General features: G+C 40.6%; 2 protein-coding genes across 7 annotated transcripts in view; one reads left to right on the forward strand and one right to left on the reverse strand.

Annotated features, from left to right (window-relative positions):
- ATXN1 (ataxin 1) overlaps positions 1 to 24,297 on the reverse strand; it is a 321,463-nt gene that overhangs the window by 287,599 nt on the left and 9,567 nt on the right. The gene's annotated exons all lie outside the window — the stretch shown is intronic.
- Positions 8,077 to 8,427, forward strand: LOC142008654 (histone H3, embryonic-like). The gene has a single exon (XM_074985903.1). It carries the CDS (start codon positions 8,077 to 8,079, stop codon positions 8,425 to 8,427), a length of 351 nt encoding a protein of 116 aa, XP_074842004.1.

Here is a 24,297-nt window from a genome sequence, read left to right on the forward strand (position 1 = left end):
CTAAGGACCAAATAACCATATGGTGGCTGCCTCTGACACGGAGACACAAGGTTGGATGGATGGTATCCCTGTATGCTGTCCTCCATTTAACACCACATGAATAGAATTTAGCTCTACGGGTAGCAGAGTTTTGTTCATGTCATCAGTACTTTGCACTTCTTTTTCCTCCTGGACATGTCAGGAGTAAATAAGCTCCATTGATGGACTCTGCCACAGCATGTTTCCATTCCAATATGTTGTCATCAGTTTTCTAAGGAGTGAGTAAAAAGGCTGATCCAGATATGAATTTCACTAGAGTTTCAGACAGTTTGGTTCTCTCATTCTGGATTCATCTCTAGCATGAAGTTAAAATGTTAAAAAAAAAAAAAACCACCTCTTATCTGAGAATAAAGAAAGTGTCTGAATTATACGAATCAAAACATGATTTTTTTATATTTCAATACCTGGATATCTCAAAAATGACCAAATGGAATTTTATCACACATTATAAGTATGGTTGGATAGATGAATGGGTGCATTCATACATATGCATGATTCATTTACTCCCTTTTGGATTGAGAACAGACAAGTAGAAATTTCAGTCCAAAAGGTATTTTGGACTGCATTTTTCAGAAGATTGTGAAGTGCCTTAAAAAAAGCATAAATAATGTTTTTTAGCACAATGATGCAGATGTTATATTGTGAATGTTAAATTCAATTACTTGGAAGAAAAGGATGAAAACTTTGTTGATTGAACAAATAAAGTTATATTCAGTCAGAAAAGAAGGGATGTCAGCTTACTAAAAATTTAGATGACAGAGGGAGAAAAAGCTACACAAAATTCACCTGGAATAAAAGTGTAAAGAAATTAACAGGCTACAGTATATTCATAATGCATATTTTAGGATTCAGTTTTACCTCAAGGATGTGGAAATATATTCTATACAAACTACTTGATATTCTCTCATACTATTAATTTTTTTAAACTCATCTATTTAATTATATATTTATCCATATGCAGTACAGTACAAAGAAGCATAAATGTAATGGTTCACTCTCAGATCATGTTTTGTAGTTCAGAAAATTTGGCATTCAACATTTATTAAAGATACCTATGTTTGCAGATACTTAAAAGAATTCCAGGCTTATTGAAAAATTCCGAGAACAATTCAGGATATCTGCAAGCTTCTTAGCCACATCTCCAGGACATAAAATTACTGGAGGACAAAAGAAAAAGAGAAAACGTTGGGAAAATAAAGGCAAATAAGATGACTTCTGAATATTTACTGGGCACCCTGAGTGCAGACCCAACAATGCTTTATAATACTGTTTCTGAACAGACCTGAAAGATAGAGGACATATTTTCTAATGCTAGAACATGGAAGTATAAACTATATCTCAAGGGGACTGAATTGGGCCCTGACCAGAGCCCCATTATATGGTTCTTTGCAGCAAGGGATTCTTCTCTCATCAGAGGGCTGGCAGAGGAACTCTGTGGCATGCTCCTGTGCACTGTCTGGCCTGGGGGCATGTTGGGATCAGCATGAGGCATATGTGGCCAGCAGTCCCTGTAAGCTCAGCACTTGGGTGTCTGTCCAGAAGAGATTCCAGGGCTGCCCAGCTGATTAACAGAGTGCCCACAACCACTCACAGCATTTGTTTCTACTGGTGGTGCACATGCCTGGGTGCACATAACAAAATTTATTCTGCCCAGCGTGGAAAAAATTAGCGGGAACACTGTACATGGCCACCATATTTTAGAATGACATTGCACAGGGACTATGCAGACCCCTGCCTTCGCTCTCGCCTGTCAGACCCCAAATTCAGAAGACACCTTTTCTTCCCCCCACAACGTCCCACATCTGGCCCACATTTCTTGAATTGCACTTCTGGCACAATCAGCAAAGATAAACCTGAGCTATATTTGACACAGAAGCTATTAAAAAATACGGAACTTTCTCACAATAATACAAGGTTTATTATTATACATACAGCACTACAGAAAGACAGAGCTTTACAGCTGCTGAGTCCTAGAACCACTGAGCTTCGCTATCGGACAAGGTGTCACATGACCCTGAGAAATGAGAAACTTCGCGAAAGAGGAATTTACTCTGCAACACAACTGCTCCAGACCAGGAAATAAAGCAAGACTCACTCTGACAAATGCAAACTAGTATATCATGGGAAACATAGTCTGAAACACATGGTACCGCACACAACCTGCTAGCTAAAGGCACACTGCAGGTCAAGATAGAGGAGGCCTTGTGGGGTGGCACTAATCAGCACAGTTTGTATTTTGTTACTGTGGCCAGGAGGACCTATAGGGTCTTGACAATGCCAAGAAGACTCAGAGAATCTCTTTTAGATTCACTGGCAAGCGTAACCTCTTCTGAGCTGGAGGAAATTCAGCAAAGAGCAATAAAAATCACACGAGCACTAAAAGCATTGCCTCATTATGAAATATTAAAAGAGTGAAGTGAGTACAGCTTGACTAAAGGGGGGAGCATGTGCAGTTATAAACATCTGCGGAATGTAAGCACCAAGAATGCAGAGGAGCTATATAAGGTGGTAGATGAAGCAGAAACCAGGAATAATCAGATTCAGTTAAAATGTATATACATATTATTTTTATATAGCACTCTTAATCCCAGAAGAACCCACAGCATGTCACAAGTAATTTACGAGACATGCAACACTACTGAAATGAAGCAAGCAATCAGCACAATGAGTGGTGAGGACAAGAGGGGAGAAGTGAAAACCTGGCCCAAGCCTCCGCGGCAAATCCTAACTCTTAAGAAGTGTCACTACAACACCATTTCTCAAATGTCATCACCAGCAGATATTTTTGTGGCCATGGGAGCCTCCAAAGCTAGAAAATGAGGGAGCAGAGCAGTGTCGTCCCCCCCCCGCCCCCCCCCCCCGCTGCATGCAGCTGTTGCTCCCAAACAGCTGGTACCAAGCACAGCAAAATGCACCATCTGGGTGTTTGTGTTGCCATTGCCAGCAGGGAGCGATGCCCACAGCACACAGCCTCCTCAGATGGCCCTTGTCAGTGGAGATGGCTGCAGTGTTCAAGCAGGCACTGTTTCTGCCCATCCAGGCCACGACTCTGCAGTTGGCCAGTGAGCTCCCAACCCACAAGCCCCAAGGAAGGCTCTTGCTGAAGGCGTGCGAGAGGCAAGGACAGAGAGAAATGTTTGTCAGAGTGGTCACCAGCAAGAGTTGGTGGGGGCACTGTGATGTCAGCACAAAATTGGTTGTGAGAATCCCTGAACTAAATCTCTTCCGCATATGAAGAGCAGACAGGATCTCAGATTTCAAGATTACATCCAAAAGATGGCCCCACCTCGGACCCTCCATATTCAACTCAGTAAACTTAAGGGTACTCAAAATGTCTACCTTAAAGGACTGAAAGGCTAAGCCAACCCTACTGACACTGGGACTTATGGTTCTGGACTCTAATATGTGCAGCAAGTATTTCAAACCTGTAGCTTGGGTCACCAAATTCTCCCCTTACAGCTGAATACTAGGCAAAACTTCTCAAGAGCAAAATCTATTAGACTCCAACCGATACACACTTCTCTCTCATTTAGTCTTGACAATCCTTCCTCCCCCATTTTTGCCCCCATAGGGTAATAAACTCCAACTCCAGGAGGTGCTGCATTCAGCCAAGACATCTCACCAAATCAGGTTTTCTTATGAAGAAAAACAGCAAGCACACAAGAACATTTTCTGAGTTACAGAACTGATTATAGATGTTTAAATTGCAGGTGAATGCAGGTGGGAATACCAATTCCCTTACAGGTAGATGGGTTGATGTGGAACCAAATATGTAGCAATAATTTAGCAAGGGATGGCATTTTACTGCATATACAAGCTTGTAGCTCTTTACAGAAATTACACATTTTAAAAGTGTAAATCTGCAAATTCTGTAGCCTATACCATTTGCATTAGGAGATTTAGTACACATATGGTGTGCATGCCGAATACGGTACAGAATACATTAGTTATTACTTTTAAAAAATATAAGTCCCATTGACACACTAGATGGTAGTCTTAAACAATGAGTCAAAGTTCAAAGCATTCTGAATATGGCGTGCATTGGAGCTGTTACCATAGTCGGTCAATAATCCATGTTTGGTTCCTAATACAAACTAACACAACAAACACTGATATCTAATATAATCCTGCCCCCACTGACTTGCTCTGACTTCTAGGGGATGGGAGGCGGCCTTAAATTAGATGATTGTTATTTTAACAATGTATTTTTGCATCTGTGTACTTGGTACAAACTTGTGCCCTAATTCAGGAAAGCATTTATGCATGAGTTTAAGTGCTTTCCTAAATGGTGATGCTTTCCTGAATGAGAGCCTCGGGAACCCTTTCACAATGGGTCAGGCTTTATTATACACCTGGCACACTATGGTACAAAAATAATCAGCAGCAGTGGTATCCCATCACACACAAAGCAAACCCACAGACAGTGGTAACTCTGCGCTTTTCATCCAGAACTGAATCAATGACCTGATATTCATGTGAAAATACTAGCACTGGGATAAGAAAGACCTTCTATGGCAGTTCTCAAACTGTGAGTCAGGCTCCCAAAGTGCATTGCAACCAGCGTTCCTTGTAAGCTGTGCACTTGTGTGGCCAACCTGGGAGAGAGTCAAATGCTGCCCTGCTGATTAGCAGAGTGCCCACAGCTGGCAGCCTGTGTTGCTACAGGTGGCGCACATCCACACGTCTTGGTGCATATGGCAAAATTTATTCTGCACATGGATGGAAATAATTAGAAGGAACACTGTTTGCAAGCCTGTTTAAAGGGGTCACTGGGACTGGTGTTAGGTTTGCTGAGGCCCAGGGCCAAAGCTCAAACCCCACAGCCTGTGGCCAAAGGTTACAGGCCGCCTGCCCTTGACCTTTGGCTTCCCACCTCCCACCACGGTAGTGGGGCAGAGCAGACTCAGGCCTGGGACCCACCTCCTGGCATCTGTTCATAAATCTGTCATCACAAGGGGATCTCTGTACAATGAAGTTAGAGAACCCCTGACCTATGAGATGCTTCTTAGTTCCAATCACAAACTGCATATGTTGGGCTGGCTACCAGTTAAATACTTTGCGAGCCAGTACAGGCCGAATCAGACTGCATCCGCTTAGGCATGGCTTGTGCCCGTGTGGTGGACCCATTAACTGTTTTGTGCTGTGGCCTAGAAGTACTGTCAGTGGGCCTGCTTCTATGGTGAGGCTGTCTGGATATAATAGAGAAGAATAAAGTCCCTGTTGAATAATTTACTAAAGTGCCAACAAACAGGAGTATATCAGCATGCGAGGGTGGGGGGAATGCTGTGTAAAATACAACACATACCTCGCTCTGTTAGCCTCTCTGTTAAGTGGCTTGTGCCAAGATGGTGCTTCACAGTTAAAAAGAGCTCAAAACTTCTAAGACTGTATTTGTATTCTAAAGACAAAAACTAATATTAATCTTGTCTGGGGCAGACGGGAAGGGAAAGCCCCAAAAGTGTAAGAGGTATTTCTTAATGGTGAGGGGAACCTAAAGTACAGAACTGATCTCAGAAAAGAGGCTGCCAAACGTTCTCCTCCTAGCCCGAAAAGAAAAAAACCAATACATTTATATATAGTTAAATAGATATGATCAAATTCTCCTGGCTAGCTAAGGATCTGATGCAGTATGATGTGAGATCACCCAAAATATTAGCTATGCAGCCTCATCCATAATATCCATTCGTACAACCACCAGTTCATCTGCCTACTGACTCCCTGTGTCAATGAAAGTACAAAGCAGAATAACTGCCAAAAGTCTCCCAGGGACTTGTCTACATTACGGCTCTCATGATAACTCCAGAGGAGACAGAGCAGCGGACAGAAAAACCCTACATGGCCTTTGACAGCCTGCACCAATGTTCCCTCAATTTCTTCCATCCATGGATGGAATAAATGTCATTATTTCCACCAAGCATGTGTGGACATGCACCGCCAGTAGTAGAAACACATGCTGAGGGTCACTGTGAGCACACTGCTAATTAGCTGCGCAGCACCTAAATCTCTCCTGGGTGGTTACCAAAGTGATCAGTTTACAGGGAACACTGGGCTGTACCCTTCGCTGCTTCCCAATTTTCATCTATCCTACCACTTGAGTAGGAAATGCAGAGGACAAGCTGAATATGCTTTGACTTCCCACTCTGATGAGAGAGGAATACTACACAAAAATGGGCACACAAGCCTGTTACAATCTGGCTCATAATGAGTTTGCAGGAGGGAATGTGGTGGGGGAGTCTGTTTTTAATTTCAAAAAACGAAAGGGGTCTGTACCAATATAATAAAAAAATAAAAGCAGCTCCCTGCCCAAGGGAATTCAGCAGCTAAAACTGGGTTGTCAAGAACAGATCCTTTAACATACCTCAAAATGACTGGGAGGCTGATTGGCCTGAAAATCAGACATCGCACATGCATGTCTGAGTGAATTCAAACCACCTGGTAGTAGCACTTGAGACCAAATAAAGACCTAATCTCTCTAGTTTTGTCTTTACCCGTCTAAGGGTATTCCTAAAATGGACACAAACATGTCCAATCCTGAAATATAACTTTTTTCTCAGTTTTCAACGGGCATTTCATTTTCATCATATGTGAAGCAGTTCAAAATTGTTTTGTTCTTATCTGATCAAAATGCTACTTTTCCCTTCTAGTCCAGGCTTTTTTTGTGGTCACACTGTTTCAGTATCAGTATTAATATTCAAATGTCAAGTATATGACACTATACATTTCCTGTACTATTTAAAAGTGTTCAGAGCAATTCTTTTCTGTGAACTATTAAAAGCATAATTTTTGCTACGTTTGCAATTTCACAAACCCTAACAGTGACAGAACAGCATTTAAAGCATCCCTACACAATTTTATATATAAATTGTATTGTTTTGTTATTTTTAACTACACCATTCCCTTGAAACAGTTATTCTACTTTCTAGCTACAACACTTTTTTTTTTTTTTGAAGGAATGCTAGTCACAATTACATATCCATTGCATATGAATTTACAAATACTTAGTATCTCAGACTTTTTGTGTCAAATTTACTACCATTTGATAGCTTCTTTAGTACAGAGTGACAAATATTTCTTGAATATTTGCAGAACATATTGTATTAATAAACACCTTTCAATTTCCACTTTTTTTGTGTTTCAGTACTCGCTTGAGTTGACTGTTTTTGTAATTATCTAAATTGTGGCTCTACTCAACTTGCTATATTAGATATTTTTATAATAATTTGTAAGTGTCTTAAAAGTAATACACGTTATTGCTACATAGCTCAGAATGCAATTGCCACTCCCTCTCATTAAGCTGTGCAAAATTCGGAGAAGCTTTCAAACAAGAGTATAAATTGCAAATAATGAATACCTGTTTCCCTTATTTAAAAAGACACGTGAATTATTGAACTACATTTTCCTCTTAATAAAAGAATTACCCTATCAATAAAGGCCAAAAAACATTCTGAGTTTTCTATTACAGATATTACTGTTTCACCTCTTAGCCATAAGGGCAAGAAGCCAAAAATGAGAATAAAATATTCTGGGTAATGCAAAAAGTTACTTTCTTTGTCTGACTTGATCCTACCTACTGTTAGGCTAGGTCTACACAAGACGACTCTGTCGGGAGAAGTCTCTGTCGGAAGGGATTTTCCAGCAAAACTTCTGTTAACATATTGCATTTACACATAAAACAGATCTAGGCTGTGTCTACATGTGCCCCAAACTTCGAAATGGCCATGCAAATGGCCATTTCGAAGTTTACTAATGAAGCGCTGAAATGCATATTCAGCGCTTTGTTAGCATGCGGGCGCCAGCCGCGCTTCGAAATTGACGAGCCTTGCCGCTGCGCGGCGCTTCCAGACGGGGCTCCTTTTCGAAAGGACGCCGCCTACTTCGAAGTCCCCTTATTCCCATGAGCTCATGGGCCATTTGCATGGCCATTTCGAAGTTTGGGGCACGTGTAGACACAGCCCTAAAGAGCAATCTACTCTGTCACAGAGAGCAGCCAGACTGCCCGGCCCTTCAGTTGGTGCTTCTTTGTGGCTTCCAGTGAAGATGGCTCGAACCAAGCAGACAGCTCACAAGTCCACCGGTGGCAAAGCGCCTAGGAAGCAGCTTGCTACTAAAGCGGCCCGGAAAAGTGCCCCCGCTACCGGTGGGGTGAAGAAAACCCATCGCTATCGCCCTGGGACTGTGGCCCTGGGGGAAATCCGTCGCTGTCAGAAGTCCATGGAGCTGTTGATCTGTAAGCTGCCCTTCCAGCACCTGGTGAGGAAGATTGCCCAGGACTTCAAGACAGTTCTGCACTTCCAGAGTTCAGCCGTCATGGCTCTACAGGAAGCAAGCGAGGCCTATCTGGTGGGGCTCTTCGAGGACACCAACCTGTGCGCCATTCATGAAAAGTGAGTCACTATCATACCCAAGGACATCCAGCTGGCTCGCCGCATCCTCAGAGAGAGAGCTTAGACTGCCCCTGGCTCCTAACAACCCTCTCTTGACAGAACAGCTGAACGGACGCTCTGCAAACAGGGCTGCCCGGTGAACCAGAAGCCCTGTCTGTTGACAAAAGGGACCTAGAGCATCCACATGGCAGTTTTCTTCACAGAACACTGTCGAGGGGGGTGTTACACCTGAATGGGGAGAGGTATAATGCTGCCAACAGATGTGCTGGGTTGTGTCAATAAAGCACATTTTGTGTGTAGACACTCCACGTTTTTTTCCAACAAAAGCCCAGTTTTGCTGTGAAAAGCCTCTCATGTAGACGTAGCCTTACAGTCCCTAAATTTCCTGATACTTCATAAAGAGAATACACCATTGTCTCCACTGCCCCTCAATTAAGAAATGTAGGCCAAAGTCAGCTCTCATTTACTCCAAAATTAAATCCAAATTAAATTCACTCCAGATTTAAACCAGCGTAAGAACCTGATCTCAAATTTGGTGTACAGCTTCCTCTTACCATAACTGAAAGCAAGGTAAGGGTTTAATTGTGCTGGGGGTGGGTGGGCTGAAGCTCCTCCACTCCCAGATTCTTTGCTTGCTCTTCTCTGTCCTCACCATCAGGGAGTGAGGGAAAAGTCCAAAATTTGCTGCGTTCCTCACTCTATCTGGGCAGGGCAAGGGGCAGGCAAGCTGTGTACAGCAAGGTCATGACATTGGCATGCGCCACATTCGTGAATTCAATTATCTGCGAGGGGCTGCCACTTCCCCGGGGCTCTGGGTGCAGACCACCAGCAGCCGCTGCATCTCCAGGGCACCAAGGCCAGAAGTGCCGGTGGCTGCTGCTTCCCCAGCTTCCCAGGGCCCTGCCACCAGTCTTCTGCCTTCCCTCTCTGCTGCCCAGAGCTGCCCGTGGACCTGCTGTATTCAAAAAATTCAACTTTCATGAGGTTTCTCAACACTGAACCCTCACAAATGTTGGAACTCTACTGTACTTCGCTATCGTTCCCGGAGGAAACAGGAAGGGGAACAGCAAGAGGGGTTCAGGGCAGATGGCTCAAGGCAAAGGGGTTGGTGTGTGTGGAGGGGAGCAGGAGTCAAGGCTGAAAGTGGGGGGGGCCCTCAGGGCAGAGGGTTGTGGGGTACAGAAATCAGAGAGTCAGAGACCAGGAGTGGCTCAGGACAGGGGCTCGGGGGAGGAGGGGTGCAGGTTGTGAAAAATTCATCAGTTTAAATAAAGCATGTACCTTTTCTTTTTATTTAAAAAAAACATGATTATTCACTTAAGGAAGCAAGCAACATCGGGTAACATTTGTTCATAGTCAATATTTGTGAACTATAATAAATAGTTTTATGCTTACCAGCTGTCAACATTTCCATTATAAAGTGGTACCTCAGAGACTAAAATTTATTAGGTCATGAGATTTCATGGGTAAAACCCACTTGTTTTACCCAGGAAAGCTCCTGACTTAGTAAATTTGTAGTCTGTAAGGTACTACAGGGATTGCTTATTGTTCTTGAATTTATAGACTAACATGGCTACCCCCTGAGACCATTATAAACCTGGTATTTGAGCAGGTTTGTGTGTTAGTCCCTATCAAAGTTTTTCTTTAGTCAGCTGGACGGAGTTGCTCTTAGGCACTTTGCTTTCCTTCTGGGACCTATTGACTAGTAATTGAACCCTGATTTTTTGCATAGCATAAGAGGAAACCTATCACCGGGCCAGAACTGGTTCAGCACATTTGCTTTCATGTGTCTGTAGATGGTTGTACAGGGAAAATGTTTTTTCAGGAAAATCCAAGAGTCAGGTTACATGCAAGATATAAAATACTCCGTTTTAGAAGACTGAAGTTTAAACAGGAGCTATTAAGTCCTGTGCACTGGACTTCTTCATTTTGCTGTTTACACTGCTTTTGAAATTCTAGATGAAGTTATATAGTACGAGATGCTTTTGGCCTCCCTACGGAGGCTGTCCAGAATAAACTTAGTGATCCCACAAGCTGTATAAAAAAACCCACAGAATAACATCAGCATCCTAGCCAGCATCCTCCCCACCCTAATCAAAGAAACAAGTTCTAAAGTTTGGTCTTTTGTTGCACACATAATGGCAGCTGTGTTCATCTACAGTCACTGCACTATCAGTACTTCACTGATTATTTCTGAAGTGTTTGAAATACCCTAAGCATGAAAGTATGATATAAAAACAAATTCCATTCTACAGTATGCAATTCATAGTACTGTTAATTAATTCGCATTCACAACATAAACTGTAGCAGCTCCAAAAACTCCATTATTATGCATCCTGAGAATAGGTACAAAAATAAAACACAAAACTTGGCTAAACCCTAACACATCTATTCATACAATATCAATCTTCCCCACATAAGCCTACAGTCTCTTTCACTTTCCTGCCCATTTGTTTCTTTTCTCTTCTCTTCCTCTTGAAGGGTGAATGTTAGACCCACAAAGTGGAAAGATCACAGACTCAGTAATTTTATGTACTATGTGGGCCGCAATAGGGGTAAGGGGGAGCAATCTTCTATCTTCCTGCAAAAATTAACTTTGAAGAAAAAAATTGTATGTCCTTATTTTTGTAAATCAGATTAAAAGGGGACCCTCAGTTATGCAACTGAGCAGACAGAAAAATGACAGAATTAGGGCACAAAATCCCATTAACATTCAGAAGGCAGGAAGATTAAACAGAACACGTTCCCTCCTGCCCCTCTGTGTCTTCATGTTCAAGCTGTGTGGGCTTTTGGAAGCAGAACTGGTAGCACAAGCGATGATGTGCAACATGCTTCCATAAGCATTTTAGGGTGCTAGTCTGCACAGCAGCTAACTTTTGAATTTACTCCAAGTCCCTGACCACCCCTGAACTTTATGGAGCAGTTGTTGAGACAGGGACCTACGACGCAAATGTGGCTGACTGAGACCCCCCCCCCGAAAGCAATGAAGGCAAGTAAGCCACCTGCGCACAGGGTGGTCTGTAAGATACTCCCTCTGATTTCTCACAGGAGTAAATGGCACTTTGTGAAGTACGTACAACATCCACAACCTATTCTGAGAGGCTGGTATACAATTTCCCTCTCCACACCTCATTCTGACAATCTCAAACATCCAAGGCAGTGAAGTTATTTTAACTTTTCCTTAATGTAGAATGAGCCTAAGGATTTGATCTCAGTACACACAGACATGCAGTCTTATATGTACATACACACAGCCAGATTTGCTTTCAAAAACATCCACAAATTCCTTTAAAATCAATGGCACTGGAAGCAAAGGCAGAATTTGACTCATTATTGCCACATCCTATTTAAAAACACTTTAAAAAAATCACAGCCACTGAGTAAACAACACTTGAATACATACTCATCCAAAGAATAATGATTCCATATCAGATACCTATGTGTCTACCAGTACATCAGAACTCTTCACTGACTTACCCAACCACATCTAATAACTGTTTAGAAGAGTAACAGAGAGGTAGCCAAGTTAGTCTATATTTTAAAAACCAACAAGAAGTCCTGTGACACCTTTTAGACTCACAGATATTTTGGAGCATAAGCTTTAGAAGTGGGTCTTTGCCCATGAAACCTTATGCTCCAAAATATCTGTTAGTCTATAAGGTGCCACAGGACTTGTTTTTGTTTCGAACAGAGCCACCAAGTACCTGAGATCTTAAGAAAGGATAGTACACTTCTGCACTTCTACACTTGTTTGTTTTAACTGTGTATTTACCTTCATACTTACCTGTACATATCCCTAAAAAAACACAGATAAGAATTTTAAATATAAAGAAATAAAAAAAAAATCAGTTGCTACAGCTCTGGAGCAATTCACCGCAAGTAGGAGATAAGCATTGTCCAGTTCTACACAGTATACCTGCCAGCAAAGAGGAGTCTCATTTTAAGGCCTCGAAAGCCCTTGGAAAGCTGTTACTTGGCTGATTGTGTTCTCTGTCAAATGGGTGAAGTTTCAGAGCAGTGTGCATAACAGATTAGACACATTACTCCCAGTGTAGCTAACAGAAGTTGTTGGTCTAACTTCCACTATAATATGACACTGCACACGCCCCCAAAGCATTTTTCTAAACATTACTGTAATGTAAATAAAGCGACTGTTTGCAGTTCGGTGGGGGCGGCAATGACAACAGATTTATCCCCACTGAAATGAACTGGTCTGATAAACTTTTTGTAGAGGAAAAAATGGTAATGTTAGTGTTATAAATAAGCCAAAATGGACAACACGTCTTTCAAAGGGGATAATTTGGCTCCTGCAGCATGTACAAGATGTCTTCATACACTTCTCTGATGTCTTCCTATTCACTATTCAAAAAGACCACTTAACCAGAAAACAGGTCTTCAGCACAACAACCAACAAAAAAAAGAGAGCAAAGCTTGTGCTATTTAAATATCATGAAACATTTTGCTAATCAGGCACAGATGGAAGGACAGACGCATCTGCCAGACATCTTGATCAGAAACCTTGCTCTATTTTTAATCATCTGATGAACAGAGGACCTGTTTGGTGTCTAGAAGGACACACTGCTTTTATAAAGACTCCATGGACATGGAATTTAGTCAGTTACAACACACGAGGACATTAAAAGCAATTACCTCTCTGTGCATCTCCACTAACAACACCTAATTTTATAATCGCATTTTTCTATTTTTTAAAATACCTCTCTTATCTGGGAGAGAACTGGCTAACTGATAAATACAGGCTCAAAGTGAAACTGACTGCACACAAACTATCAAATGCTCAAAGTTAAACTGGGGAAAAGACATTTTTCCTGATAATCTCCCTCTGTTTTAGTAATCTTAGGCATTACTTGTAACAATAACACGTAACCAGTATGGCAAAGTGAAGGGCCAGTCTTAAGCAGACAATACCCCTTTAAATCCAAGATGTAATTTTCATGAGAAAAATTGTTTTATAAAAGCTAATATTAATTTAAATGCTTATTATATTGGTTTGGTACCCAGTTACAACTTGAAAGTCACACCTGTCTGAAAATGGTTCACTGTAAACAGTAATACCGGTGATTACTATAGTTGAAAAATGTTATGTACTCTCACCAACTTACTTTTTCAGTTTGTATATGTGTGTAGTAGCAGCAGCACTACAAAGGAAGCTAATTTCATTTCTTTGCCACATCAGGCATTTTTACCCTTACTGAAACGACTCTTACAAACAGCAACAGAATTATAGTTTCAATTTCATCAGTTAGATTTTTTTTTTAAATCAAGTTGATGGTGTCCCTTTTTCAAAAACTTGCCTTTAAACTTAATCTTGAACATTTTGCCACCCCATCGTGGTAATACTGTGCGGTCCTACTGAAGAATCAAAAAGTGAAAATGGCCAGAAAAAAAAAAATGAAACAACCTAGCCTACTGCCCATGCCCACAATAAAGAACTAAGAGGAATTACAGAGCATGAGCACAGAGAATTAAGCAAGAGCTTAGAAGTCCCTGCAGTTTTATTCGTTGAAAGTACTATTTTGTAAGATAACTAAAAATTGTTTTATTATACCATTATGTAATTAAAATAACACTCTTCCTGTGATTTGTGGGCTGAACTGCATACGAGCAGTCTGACTCCCACCCCTCACAAGGCTCACAGATCACAAATGAACTACTTTTAAACTACGAATGCATAATATTACAAATCAATGAAAAACTACATCTCATTGACCAGCTGACAATCCTGAAAAGCAAGATGACTGTTCGAGAGACGCTGTAGGCGGAAGCCGCAGAAGACTGGCACAGACACAGACAGTTGCAGCAAATGCAATATTCATCTAAACAAACTGGCATCCACAATGGAGCATCGGAGGAGAAGTAAAGAAGGGTGCGAGGAATGAAAGGCCTGCCCAGACAGCTCGTTTGAACTGCAATTTCAGAACATGATTATGAGTAATAAGGAAGGAAGAGGAGCAGGTGAAACAAGACTCAAATTTGTACAGTTCTGCACACATTATTAAAGCTGTAACATCCTTTAAGAAAGAATGAAAAGCAGATATAAATCAAGCACAAAAAAAAGGGGCATCAGAGAACTGAAATGTTGCACAGGTAGTTTATCTGCCAAGAGAGGAGTACAAGAGGGTGAGGATACCCAGCAGCTACAGCAGCTGAGTAAAAGTAAAATTTCAGCAGAAAGGGAGGTAAAAAGGATGAACAGGCCAGCAAAGAAGCATAAAACCTGGGAAAGGGGGGGTTAATAAAGTGAAGTTTTGTTTTATATACAAAAGTTTGCCAAGTTAAAATGCCAAATAAATATGTCAATCTGAAACACAGAAAGGGGAAAATGAAAGAAAACACTTGACTGAGGAACATTTTTTTTATTCCCCATTTACTTTAGGGAAAAGCAGAGCTACAGCTCAAGTACACTAGCCATAAACAAGCAGTTTCTTAACAGTTATACTAACATGCCAGCAACAGTTCTCAGTTTAAAGAGCCCAGACTTCCTCTGGAGACCTTGGTCCAGATCCTACACAAACGGACCTCTGTTTAAGTCATCAGTGTAAGGCTATGTCTATACTAGACATAGCAGTGGACTGCTGATACGCAATTTTAGCGACGCCAATTGCATAGATGAAATCAGTTTATCAGCGGTCAACTGCTAGGGCTGTCCTCATGGAAGAAGGTCCATGGGAGAGTTTCTCCCATCGACCTTCCTTAATCTTTGGTGCTCACGACGAGTTCCAGGGTCAACCCCGAAAAGGACCGTTTTGCACATGCATGAAAGGAAACCACAGAAGATCAACTCTGACTGGTCGATCTTCCATGGTAGTATGAAAATAGGATAAGACGGTTGTAATACAGTAGTGAATCAGGCCCCTGGTATTTAACTGCTGTCTTTGGGTTAGCACCTTACAAAATGCAGAACACAGAAAAAGTTCACATTAAACAAGATAAAAGGCATAAAAATCTGGTTGTTGCAACACACACTGTACAGTTCTATTAGCTTTGGTGAGATACTTCACCTAAATAAAATCTAATTCATAGCACCAAATACTATAACTGCACCCCATTAAGTCTAGCCAGCTTAAAGTTCAGGCAATTTGACAGTTAAAGCTATAAACGCAGCTGAAGTGTCTCTTGGTCTGCATTTCTTCCATTCCTTTTGCCCATAACGTACAACAAGTTGAATTCCTTACAGAGACTACTTCTGTTTAATATGATAAAGTGACTATTGTATGACTATTCTCCGTGCTGCAATTTTACTTTTCTTCAGGCTCCTTTCTGATTGTAGTCTTAACAGAGTTAGTACCATACAGGACCGTCTAGTGAAAAATGCCATTCTTTCACTCTGAAACCACTACAATTCACTACTCTTTCTAGAAAATGTATTTTTCTTGCATTCACAACAGAGCTGAAATCAACAGGATGCAATGTACTCGCAACTTCCGAAGACGTATGAGGAACGTTTATGTCTTCCTCCATCGCTGAAGTATCTGAGCTCATATAATGCCTGGCCTATTATATGGTCAACCTGCACAACTTCGGTGCAAAGCACAAACTTTCAGAGGTGATATCTTCTTCCTCCTTCCACCCAGTTGGTGCTGTAATGCCACCTAAGCTACAGGAGTATATGTCATTTATGTAAGCTGTCCAGAAGAAGACAGATGCAATATGATCTTTAATGATTAAGTTTAGGCATTATTGTAAAATAGTTACTGGATATTGACAAGCACAGGTTGAACCTCTCTAATCCGGAACTTTCTCATCGAGCAACATCTGTAAACCAGCACGAATTTAGTTAGCCAGATGATCACTTATCCTGAGTGTGGCCAAATTTCCTGTGGTCCCATAAACTTGTTTACAACCACCAGTCCTGGCTCTCAGTGCTCTGGGCTATTATTTAGCAGTCATTTACTTCTAAAAGTCTTCTAAGAGCCCAGCAAGCAGTGTAAGTGTTAGTAATGTGCTTGACAATACTGACTTCCCGGGGTTGGAAAAATTCTCTCATCCAGCACCCATCAGGTCCTGAGGATGCCAGACGAGAGAGGTCCAACCCACATCATCATCATTTCTCATGAAACGCAATATAGACCTTGTATAAAACACATTATATAGCCAGAACTCTGAAATCAATTACCATAAACGCTTTCATATCCGGCAGTCCTAAGACTGGGAGATTGCCAGATATGCAAAAATTCTGGATAATAGAGAAGTATACCTAACATAACATTAAAGAAAAACCAAGCTTATATATTAAGAAACAAACAGAAGTGTATGCAGAGTCCTTTATTTACCAACAACAGTAGTACTGTACACTGTAAACTTATACCGTATTTACTGTATTTATTTGTATTTACTTTCACTATACTGCACTTATGGAAAACATAACTAAAATTTACTTATGGTTAAAATACCTCTCATCCGAGCGTTCCAAATAGAATGCTGGAATCTGAAAGAGTTTACTGTATCTGCCCAATATGCAATCTACTACAGAATTCTTAACGTAATCGGTAGTTACTTTTCCATGAGAAGATAACCCACAAATACGAAGCCAGATAACCACAGCGAAATCCCAGGAAAACTCAGCAAAGCTGACCTTTGGGGAGTGACCTGTAAATAACGTCCTCAACAGAGTCTAATGGGGCCACAAATGGGAGGGTGGCAAGACCTCCCAGTCCTACTGATTCAGGAGCTGACAGGGAAGATCTCCCCCCACAACCACGGAGGCAGGCAGCAGTTCCCATAGAGAGAGCTTTTTCCACTTCACTGATCCTCACTCCCTTTGACTGCCTAGCTACTGCAGGAGCCATGTTGTTGCCGGTGGGGTCCCTGGACTGCCACTCTGCAAAAGTGGAGGGAATTAGGAGGGAAGAACTACAGCTCCGTCCCGTCTACCTCCATCCCTGCAAACTTTGGTCACTCTGTATTTTCACATGTATGTCAGGAAGTTGGCACCAGTTCTAAGGAGACTTCATCTTGTGGAGATGCCATCTTTCTGAACGTTGCAGTCTAAATCTTAAGAGACCAAAACAGAAGTAGTCTTTTACATTGAAGGAAAGGTCATAGTCATGCTAGCCCATATTACTTACAGTAGCTCATGTTAGAAATAAAACTGTGCATGTGTCTTTTGGATCTATTTTACCCTGGTATACTTTAGCAATTGCTAGAAAGAACTTTTCAGAAGAAAACAATGGAGCCAAATCCTGCAGTCCTTCCTCAGGCAAAACTCCTGCTGAATGCAAGAGGAGTTTTGTCAAAGTCATGAGTCCAAGATTTGGCCCCTCACAAAATTTTGGGGTCTGCAAAGGCTCTGTGAAGAAAAGCCTAAATAATCCTGGCAACCTTTCATCTGGAAGGAGTAAATTCAAAATCAACTTAGGTGAGTGCCTGAAGTTTTCACCACCACTGGTGACTCATTAGTGGCTTTGTAACAAGTCTCAATCCACTTCATAGCTAATATCTTTAACAGCAGATTCAGCCATGAGGCCAAGGAGAACGAATGACCTCAGCCTATGCAAATGATCCCCCCAGATCACGGAGGAGCATTTTGCTCTAGGTAGGACTAGATCAATGCAGCTTTTTTATGGCTGTACCAGCGATTTTAGGCCCAGATTCTCATAGAAGTATTTAGATGACTAGCTCTTATTAATTTCATTGAGAATTAGGCACCTAAATATCTTTGAGGGTCTGGGTAGCAGTTCTCCAGACTGGACATACAAGTACATTTCAAGACCACAACAATCACTTTTTAAAAATTAAATAGAAAAAAAAATTCAGACTTTTGAAAAAAATGAAAGAGCTTTTAATTATCATGCCCTTTAAAAACATTTCTCTTATGTTCACAATTAGTGATATTTTGTAAAAATACAAATTATACAATTTTATATTGAATGTATATTACTGTTATTCAAGAAAGCAAAGCATACAAGAGGAAGATGGGGGATGGCAAACTACTTGATTTCTCCTCATCTGCTGAAAATCAGAAACAACAATTCAGAGTCATAGCAAAATTAATTGCTTTAGTATTATAATTATACATTCAAGCCACCTTTAATCAACGTAACATTACTTTCCAGGGGAAACTTTATTAACTTCATTAACACAATTAAAGTTCATAGATCTGTTTGAAATTTTACATTTTATCAACCCAATTTGTAAAATCACTAATTCCAGTTATTAATTTCATAAAAATATTGGCAAAATAGTTATGTTCTAATGCATTTTTCCCATTAACTAAATCTGCGACTATCTTGCAATGGCTAGTAAGAAGGGATCCTTATGAACTTCTAATAAATCAGCAAGTGAGATGATGCAATATCATGAAAGCTAACACACAGCATATAATACTTCCTGCTACACTACAAGAAAAGAAAAGAAAAAAAAGCCCAATTCTCTGCTTCTGTGGTCACATCAGCAAAACCAGTCACAAATTCCACAGCATCAACAAGTGTGGGGCAATGGCATTCATTTAAGTTAATGAACAACCCTGATCCAGCCACTACTGATGTCAGTGTTAACACACCCATTGAATTTCACAGCACAGGATCAGGCCCTCGATAGAGGAATTTCAGAGAAAGCCGTGAGTTTCTCTAACTCACGTTGACCTTACAAGGAACGTCACATGCTGACTACTGTATATATAATTCCCAAGCACTACGCTGTATCTAAGCACTGGTGAACTCATGTACCCTCAGGGAACAATGCAATACTGTAGCTAGACATGAGAGTGCTGGACAGTCATAAAGCATTCTTAAGCCACAAATGGGTGTTGCTGTGGCCACCATAGCAATGGAATGTAAAAGGGGATGAAGGAAGAGAACTGAGACAGGTAAAAATGGAAGAAAAGTGATATTTTTCCTGACGTATCACTTATTTTAAACAAAGTTGCAATAACTAATCATTACACATTGAAATGTAAAATTAATGCTACATGATACAAAATTTTTTTTAATAAGTTATAAAATATTGTTTGGGTGAAAGAGGTTTGAAGGGACTAGATTGTGATGCAAAAAGACACACTTTCATGAGAACTTATTTAAACATCATTCCAGGCTTCTATTTTATTCAGGCCACATGTTTAAAATACTAGCCCAATAACAAAATAAAATCCCTCCTTTATTTTTGGAAAATACCGTGCATCGCTCACTACTAAGCCTACCATTAAATGAGAATGGTTAACACGTTTTACTCTGGTTTCAATGTTCCTATGGCAGAAGCTGAATTTAGAAAACAAAGATAACCCTAGTAATACTCTGACTTTTCTGAAGCACAGATTAAACACGGCATTCTGCTCAACAAACCCGTCACTGTTAACTAACTCATCAGAAAATAAAGAGGGAATTATCAAATGGGAATTGCCAAGTAATTAGCTCTCTGAAGCAGATGACATACAACGATCAAAGGGAGGAGCTTCCCTGCAAGTGATATGTCAGAAGTAAGGCCTGCTAAGCTGTAAATAAAAATGTACTCCATGTGACAGTGCATGTGCTCTTTTTTAACCACCATCAACACATAGAATATAAAAATGAAATTCTGTTCAGTGCAAATATTCACTAAGGTTTTTAGTTGTGTGGGTTTTTTTTTTTTTTAATTTTTGCTAAGATCTACAATGGAATATGCAAACTGCTCCTCATCTGTCTGCTGTTAGAGTCTCTGGGGAAGGCTATGCTTACAGTATCAGGGAGGTGACGTTCTCAGGCACTAGGGAAGAGGAGAAACCCTTTTTCTATCCCATTAATTTAAAAGAGCACTCCCTACTGGACTACTAGGATGTGACAATGAGAAGGAACAGCACCACTGGGAAAATAAACATTGGCAGAAAGAAATTGAGCACGGCAAACAAGGAATGTATCTGTGGTTTTAGTATCTGTGTTTCCTCCTAAAACTTGACTCTCGAGTGTTTATATTCACACAAATATTTAAAGACACAGAAAAATACAAGGCCCTTGCACATGGCTGTCTAACAAACAAAACATGTTGTTATGTTGACATTCACCACTACCTTCCAATACACAGTGTTAAACACCACGGGCTTGTCTACGTATTTTGTTTGCAGCAAACTGGGGTCTGATTCCATCCTGCCACGCACTAACTGGCCCTTTGTACCTAGTGCTGACACGCGTAAGTAGTTCATCAATTCCCTTTAATTTAGTCCTCTTTTCATGGGGGTGGCAGAGGTCCTGAGGAACAGCCTCACTCCGAGAGGACTGAAGATCTCCTCTTGCTCTATAAATACATAGTTCACCAGTGACATCACAGGACCCATATACCTCTGGAGGCTGATTCTTTTAGGCTTATCCGTAGATTATCAAGTTTTCCACAAAATACAATGAAATAAACAAAAAAAAACATCACCCTGCAGCAGGAGCTCCCGTCCCTGGGGGCTAGACCTAGTTTCCCTACTCCAGGTGTTGCAAGCTATATAGGATAACAGCGCTGCTCATGTTTCACTCAGGTTACAGACAATAACCACCACTGAGGGGCAAACCCACTGCGTAAGCTCAATCCATCCAGGACTCCCTAACATCAAGGGGCAGGACCAGACAAATACACCCAAGCCTTGCCCATGCCATGTGGGGGTGGCGCGCAAGATTCAACCCCACCCTCTGCAAGTGGATATCTCAAGTGAACATGCTATTCCAAAAACAATACAACAAAAAGTTATAAAAGGTACTAAACGTTCCTTAGGACTCTCCTCAACCCTACTGGACACCAGCCACAAGTGATTCAACAAGCTACAGTTTTACCTTTCCCAGTCCAGCAACCTTGAGACCTGGCTGGTGCCAGATGGAAGAATTTGCTGGACTATAGGAGGTCACCAACACTTCAACTGCTTATTGATTCTTAGAAGACATTTAGGGGTAAATTACAGATAAATAACAGCTAAGAACACTGAGAGCCAGGACTCGTGGCTGTAAAAACTCTAGGCTTCTGGGAAACTTGGACACACCCACAATAAGTGGTCATCAAGGTGGCTAAAATCATGCCAGATTACAGAAGTTGCTGGATGAGAGTGTTCTGGAGTAGAGAGGTTCAACCTGTATTAAACTTGCAAGTCATATCACTTACAACCCAACTGTGCCTCCATGATGCTCCAAGGAAAGCAAAAAAAAAAAAAAAACCTGCCAATTTATTCACCAAGAAACATACCGTCCTGATCCCAGAACAGGTGACCAGTCAGACCTATTATACCTTAAATAAAACAGCCTCTACGCTACTGCTGTGAGGAGGGAGGGCAGGGTAGCCTGCCACTGTCAAGCACACACCACCTACCTCGGCTATTCTCATGACCACTAGTGGGTCCAGCACCTACTACTATTTGGAAAATGCTGTGTTAGAGTAGCTTCACTCCAGAGTTGGCTTGGGTTTTACCCAACTGGTGGCTCTAACACCACAGCCATTCACACACAAAAACTTCTCTCCTGAGCCAGCTGGGACTATGGATTAGAGCCCAAGTTCTGTGCTCACGCAGGCTAGTAACTGAATTACTTCACAGGCAGGATGCAGGCTAAACCATCAGAGAGCTGATAGTCCTTTATTGTCTTCCCACAATTTCCACAGCATATCCAGGACAGACCAGATTTCCCACAATTCACTGGCAAACAGTCATAATGCAGTTTAGTTTACCAAAATATAAATGAAGCATGGACAAAGTTCACAGAAACTCTAGCAAGACACATGGATGTTCATGCCCCAGGTGCAGAGACAGTAACATGAGTACAGCTGCTCACATCAGCCTCTACCCAGATGCCATCACCCCTGCTAACTCCACCATGAAGACATACACCCTCAACGCACATGCATGTGTAAATCCAATAGACATATAATCATACAACCTGCATATACAGAAAGATGGGTGTTGGAATGTGGGTGGTGCAGATGTGCAAAATCAGAAATCATTTCTGACATGTTGACCCCCAAAATGGAGAAGATTCAATGTCACATTAAAACTCAGTCTGCCCAACACCTCTGAGAAGACAAAAGCATTACTTCAAGGTACTTAAAAACGACAGGCCAGACTCTGCACTGCTTTGTATTTTGTGTAGTCAGTCATTCACTTCAATGCCAAGCAGGTGAAAAAAGCAACACTACCAAATCCAAATGGTGGTGTTCTCATACTCACTTGGCTTAAGTGTAAATAAATATAAAAGATACAAGAGAGTAGAAAAATCAGTCTCGTTACTTCATATACAAACGTTTATTTATTTAGGTTATTATTAACACTCATCTTGTTAAAAGTGCAAGAATTCTTAAAAATTGCAGTTTTTTTGTTATTTATGCTCTTTGATTACATTTTTTCTTATCTTTCAGATTAGAAAAATAAAATCAGCGAGGACAGTTTCACTCTGGTCCTTAACACTGCAAGGAAATGTTTATGAGGAACTTTAAAATAAAGAAGCATTTCTAGTCATCTTCAGTTTTATTAAATCTTTTAAAATGTATACTTGGGGCTACATTTAAGTTGAAAATGTCCTTTAAAACCTGGGTTTACATAGCTATTTATGTTGCACTGATTTTTATTTCTCACAAGAGCACTTTCAGTTCTTAAAGTCATGGTCAAAACTTCTCTCTCATGTTACAGTTAAAAAGTGATACTGAAAAACATTTTTAAATAAAAGCAGGAGCCCTGAACCATGGCTCAAAGCCTGTCTTATGTCACAAGAGAACACAACTTTAATGTTCCCATCTTAAGCACATCACAAAACTCAAATCAATTTATCAATATGAAAAAATCTTCCTACAATTTGGCATGACACAAAGTCTATGTGCAAGGAAGACCAAGGAATGATACACAGAGGTACAGAAGGTCAGCTTTGAAGTGACAAGGCAGATGTGCAAAGCACTTCCCTGTGTCATGCCAGTCTGCATTGCTAGTTCTTCATTTTCACGTACATTAAATTTACTCACACTCTTAAATACAAAACAAACAATTAAAAAATTAAATGTGATTTCTAATTCCTATCCAATTATACCTACTTCAAATCATCTCCCTTTTCCTGATACTCAGTCAAAATCCCCACCGCTTTAGGTTAAGTCCTGCCCCCTGTACAGGCCTTCAAATACAAAAAGAAAAAGCAGAACAAGCTAAAGGAAGAAACACCAACTCTGCATTCTCAAATGGCCAGCAGGGGGCATATCAACTTTCCCATACAGACAAATCACATCATTCTCCTTTTACTAAAAATGATTTTAAAATATGTATATGATCTTTGTCTATAAACAGGCTATAAATGAGTGTTCAGCATATGTTAGAAACACACCACATTTAAAACCAGCTGAACACATCTTACATAAAAGGGATACCATCCATGTTAAGCAATGTATACCCATAGATAATGAAACTTCATAAAGTACAGTAAATAGATTGCTACAAGTGGGACAGTTACTACAGAGTCAACTAGCTGTCACAACATGTTCAACATATATCACATTAAAAGGAACTCCAGTTGTCAAAATGTCCAATATTTTAAACAAAATTCTCTTAACACAAAAGAAAGCAGTAATTTGCTTAGCTGAAACAAGGCAATGCATGTTCTGAACAAAAAACAATAACTCTTCCTATTTTTTTTTTCCAGTTCTGGCTAAAATTAATCCAAGTCAGGGTTAAAAAAATTTAATGACCTTTATACTCATCTTGATGTCTTTTATTCAGGTAAAATTCTTATTAAAGTCAATGTATGCTTTCGCTAATAAGAAGAGTAAACACTGAAGGATTGAGCCTGATTTTCTTTAAATGAGTCACTTTACTGCTTTACTTGCTGCAGTAAACAGTGTTATTCATTTGAGTAAAATTGCCTGTGTATATGGTTGTACAATTAAACCTTAGGCAAGGACCTCCGGATTTGATCTTACATATATTAAATCAAAGGTGTCCAAT

Source organism: Carettochelys insculpta, chromosome 2 (genome assembly GCF_033958435.1).
Source record: "Carettochelys insculpta isolate YL-2023 chromosome 2, ASM3395843v1, whole genome shotgun sequence".
Taxonomy (NCBI): domain Eukaryota; kingdom Metazoa; phylum Chordata; order Testudines; family Carettochelyidae; genus Carettochelys; species Carettochelys insculpta.